The sequence below is a fragment of the Salminus brasiliensis genome, chromosome 12 (assembly GCF_030463535.1).
Source record: "Salminus brasiliensis chromosome 12, fSalBra1.hap2, whole genome shotgun sequence".
Classification (NCBI taxonomy): domain Eukaryota; kingdom Metazoa; phylum Chordata; class Actinopteri; order Characiformes; family Bryconidae; genus Salminus; species Salminus brasiliensis.
In genome coordinates, this window is record NC_132889.1 from 82,914 (window position 1) to 87,913 (window position 5,000).

The following is a 5,000-nucleotide window of genomic DNA, read 5'->3' on the forward strand; positions in this document are numbered from 1 at the left end:
TTCATCTCTCTCAGTGTTTGGATATAAACGTGGCGAGCCGTTAAAACCCTGTGGATTTCAGCCACCAGCAGGCGCTGTTTCTCCTCTATCAGACTCCTGTAAGCACACAGCTGTTAGGGAACCCAAGGGGTGGGGAGGTTTCTCTTGCGACGGTTCTTTCAAGGGTTGTGTGTGGATTACTGATCAGCACAAACAGCCTGGTCTCAACATCGTTTCTCTGAAGTCATGACAACAAACTCATTTACATATCTCCACCTATTCAGCCTACCATCGCATAGCTCTTCCACTCAAATCGTGGGAGTGTATGTGAGCGAGGAACAAGAGGTGGAGCCAAGCACAGGTACTACTCACCTGTCCTGTATGTCCTGTCTTGCAACTGTTGCCATGGTAATTTTCATGTGTTGTTTGGTGAGGTGTTTAAAGCAGGATTTAGCCAGAGCTGCTTCTTCAGCCCACACCTGCAGCAACACACACACACACACACACACACACACACACACACACACACACAGTTTAGAATTTTTTACTACTAATTTTTTTTTTTACATAGCCCCACCCATTTAGCCTACAGCCGTTAAGCCCCACCCATTCAGCCCACAGCCAATTAGCCCCACTCATTCAGCCTACAGCAGTTTAGCCCCACCCATTCAGCCTACAGCAGTTTAGCCCCACCCATTCAGCCTACAGCCGTTAAGCCCCACCCATTCAGCCCACAGCCAATTAGCCCCACCCATTCAGCCTACAGCAGTTTAGCCCCACCCATTCAGCCTACAGCAGTTTAGCCCCACCCATTCAGCCTACAGACGTTAAGCCCCACCCATTCAGCCCACAGCCAATTAGCCCCACCCATTCAGCCTACAGCAGTTTAGCCCCCACCCATTCAGCCTACAGACGTTTAGCCCCACCCATTCAGCCTACAGACGTTTAGCCCCACCCATTCAGCCTACAGACGTTTAGCCCCACCCATTCAGCCTACAGACGTTTAGCCCCACCCATTCAGCCTACAGCAGTTAGCCCCACCCATTCAGCCTACAGCAGTTTAGCCCCACCCATTCAGCCTACAGCAGTTTAGCCCCACCCATTCAGCCTACAGCAGTTTAGCCCCACCCATTCAGCCTACAGCAGTTTAGCCCCACCCATTCAGCCTACAGCAGTTTAGCCCCACCCATTCAGCCTACAGCAGACACACACACCTGTCTGTCTCGCTAGCAACTGTTCTCTGAGCGTGTGCAAGTGCTGGTGGGTGTGGCTCTCTTGCTGGATCTCACTGGTCAGTGTGAGTTCAGTGTTGTCCAGCAGTGTCTGACAGTCATCCAATGACAGGGTGGAGCTTGTAGTGAGCATGCTTAGTACACTCTCTCTCCACAGGTCTGCCACACCTCCTGAAAAATCATCAAACAACTTCTACACACACACACACACACACACACAAAGCATCAGCATGGTATCGTGATCGAAAGATTAACTGAACTACAATAATCTAATCTAGAGGTAAACACACACACACACACACACACACACACACCTTCCACAGGTCACTCAAAGAGTCAGATACTCTCCTGTCCTGCTGAAGCTGGAGGTCTGATCTCTGCTTCCACTGCTTTACCTGCAGCTCCTGCAGCAACTGACACACACACACACACACACACACACACACACACAGAGGTTTGTTGAGAAGGCGTGTTACTCGGATGATATCTGCTCTTAACATCAGGGTGAATCTGGTGAAGTGGGTGAGCAGGTGTACCTGGGTGTGACCTACCTCAGTCAGCTGCTGAGCATCTTTCTGTTGATGATCCTGTGACTCCAACTGTCGACTCCACTCCCTGACCTGAGCCTTCATCATCTTCCTCATCTTCACATCCAACTTCCTACAGTGCTCAGAGACCAGCTGCTCAGTCTGCAGCCTGACCTCTACACTCACACACACACACACACACGTTTGTTAAGGTCAGAGTAGTGTGTCTGATTTCCAGTTTGAACAGATTCAGAGTGTGAGACACTGAGAGATCTGATCTGATCACACTCAGGAGTAAAATACAGTTTGTCTCCCGTCTTCATCTTTAATAGAAGAGTGTGAGTGTGTTTAAGACTGGACTGTGTTCAGATTCAGTCATCAGGATGTGCGTGTGTGAGTGTGTGTGTGTGTGTGTGTGTGTGTGATTTATGATTATTATTATTAATATTAGAGGGGTACTATTAGTACAGTACCGTCTGAGCAGCGCTGCAGCTCTTCACTGATGGCACTCTGAAGGTCACTGATCACCTTCTCCATCTGACCAAACCCCAACTGTCCGTCCGCTGTCAGCTCCTCCAGTGATTGGGTGGTGAGCTTAATTCTAAGCTCTGCCTCCTGCTTCAGGGAGAGTCATTTTGATTCTCAGCCAACCAGATAACTCCTCCCACCACAGCAGCCTATCATATAGCACCTGAAAAAGATTTCCATTAATCACAGTGTTTAGTGAGGAAGGTTGGGGTTAGATGGGGTTTATTAACAGGATTAACTGTCCATGGCGCCGCCTCCAAACCTTTATAAAGGAAGTCTGAATGTCCTCAAGCTGCTCCTCCACCAATAGGAGGCAGTGGATAAGTGAACGTGTCATTTCCTGTGCAACGTCGATGGGAATTCTGCTATGAAGACGCTGACAGAGCTTCTCCAACTGCTTAGCAAAACTCACAGCCTCACAGCCACACAAACACACACACACACACACACACACACACACACACACACACACACACACACACAAACATATATTGTTCAGGTGGGTACCCGTGCTGGTGGGCAGCAGTGTTAGTGTGATATTGGGGGAGGTTGGTGGAGTGAGGGTGGCTGTCTGGGCGACGCCGCAGGGTGATTAGGTCAGATCAGTGTGAGATTTGGAATGGTTTGCTCTTCGGCTCCCCCTAAAGGCAGGGAGCGTACTTCTCTTTTACAGCACTGCAGTAAATGCAGATCACGCTCTGCGCATGTGCATTCCAGCATCACCATATGTAGTGTGTGTGTTATCACCGTATTTAGTGTGTCATCCACTACGTGTATGTGTGTGTGTGTGTGTTATTACTGTATGTAGTGTGTGCTCCAGTTTCTCTCTGCCTGCTTTCTCCACGTCCTCTATGGAGCAGAACACTGATCCTAGCCCCACCCCTTTATCCCAGCTCAACAGGTCAGGACACACCCCTTTCTTCAGTTGCTGTATTTCCTGCAGAGAAAGATTCAGAGTAAACAAATAAACCAGTTAATTAATGGAATCTGCATCAGTAACAGGAGTCAACCCTCAAAGCTCAAATCTGTACTAACACACACACACACAAACGCACACACACAAACGCACACACACAAACGCACACACACAAACGCACACACACACACACCTGCTCTAGCTGTTGGAGGTCTGGCTGTAGGAGAGCGCTCTCTCTGCTGAACACAGCTCCAACAACCTGCAGGAGAACCTGAAACACATCAAACCTCAGCAGCTCGGCTCCGTTACCATAAACACACTTTCTTAACTTCCCAGATCCAGTGCTAATCAGAGCTGGGGGGGTGGGGGGGAGACGGATGGACGGACTTACGCTCCACTTCTCCTGCTGAAGTTCAGTCAGATGCAGATAAAGGTTCTGTAGGATCACACACAGCAGACTCACTTTACCTTCAGCCCTGCACACACACACACACACACACACCTTTAACACTGGTATGCATATATGAGCTCTTTTCCTATTGGCAGTGTCCCATTTAAAAAGCAGCAGGCGGGGCTAAACCTATATTGTATAACCTATAACCTAAAGTGCTAAATAGGTGGAGATATGCTAATGAGTTTACACACTTTACACACACCTTCACAGATTTCATTAAAGAAGGGAATTGTGTTTATATTAACAAAAACACCATATAATAATATTGAGCATCTAAAATAAACTGTGTATAGTGTGTGTGTGTGTGTGTGTCTCACCCAGGATAGCAGAGTGTGTGTGGGGGGTGCAGTGCTCTCCTGAAGCTGAGGCTCTGTGGTGATTTGGAGACGGGGCCAGAGCAGATGTCCTGATTGCTCTCGTCCTCCTCTCTCTCCTCACTTGGCCAATCGTCAGTATATGAGGAGGCGGAGTCCTGGCCAGCAGGCGAGGCTGGTTTGGGATTCTCATGCAGAGATGGATTGGATGCCCCATCTGCTAATGGCTAACGATCACATAATGCTAATCAATCAATTTCAGCAGTACAGACAGACAGACAGACGGTAGATAGATAGATAGCCGGACGGACAGACAGACAGATTAATATCTGATATTAAGGTGATCTCACTCTGTATCTCTGATTGATGGGATAAACCACCTTCGCCTTCAGCGCAAAAGCAGCGACATCACCATTCACAGGCTCCGCCTTCTTCTGCTTCTGAGACAGAGACATTGTTTATTATTGTTTACAAACAATAACCATAAACACACACACACACACACACACACACACACACTCAGTCATTCAGGATTTTAAATTCTTGAGGGGGGTTAATCAGACAGACTGGTTAAATGCAGTTTTTGAAGGTACCACGGTTTCTGACAGCGCCGTCTTCTTCCCCACACTGCTCTGAGTCTCTTCATCCCTCTCCTCCACCTCCAACAGACTCCAGGGGTCATAACCTTTAAACTGACCCCCCCCCCCAACACACACACACAGAGAACACTTTAGTAAAATAAAGGAAAAATAATAATCATACTTAATCAATACTATAATATAAACAATATTATCCTACCAGCCTCACATCAGTGTAATGGCCTTCATGTTTACACTAAATGTTTGTGGACACCTCTTCTAATGAAAGTGCACCCATCACTAAAACAAATGCACACACACAGCTTGTCTAGTCCCTGTAGAGAAGAAGTACTGCCAATAGAATAGGACTCTCTGGAGCAGATCAACATCATGACCCTATTGGCTCCATGCTGCCTAATAATGCCAGGCGTGGGCCAGAGGGGTATAAAGCCCCCCAGCATTGAGGAGCTGT

At 47.9% G+C, this 5,000-nt stretch overlaps 1 protein-coding gene across 1 annotated transcript in view; it reads right to left on the reverse strand.

Annotated features, from left to right (window-relative positions):
• LOC140574484 (evC complex member EVC) overlaps window positions 1-5,000 on the reverse strand; it is a 16,909-nt gene that overhangs the window by 8,575 nt on the left and 3,334 nt on the right. The window contains 14 exon segments of the mRNA XM_072694333.1: window positions 9-96; window positions 352-458; window positions 1,192-1,404; window positions 1,526-1,624; window positions 1,763-1,914; window positions 2,212-2,362; window positions 2,364-2,429; window positions 2,529-2,681; window positions 3,066-3,203; window positions 3,376-3,453; window positions 3,574-3,658; window positions 3,954-4,177; window positions 4,301-4,390; window positions 4,544-4,642. Of these exon segments, the coding sequence (XP_072550434.1) occupies window positions 9-96; window positions 352-458; window positions 1,192-1,404; window positions 1,526-1,624; window positions 1,763-1,914; window positions 2,212-2,362; window positions 2,364-2,429; window positions 2,529-2,681; window positions 3,066-3,203; window positions 3,376-3,453; window positions 3,574-3,658; window positions 3,954-4,177; window positions 4,301-4,390; window positions 4,544-4,642 (1,743 nt within the window).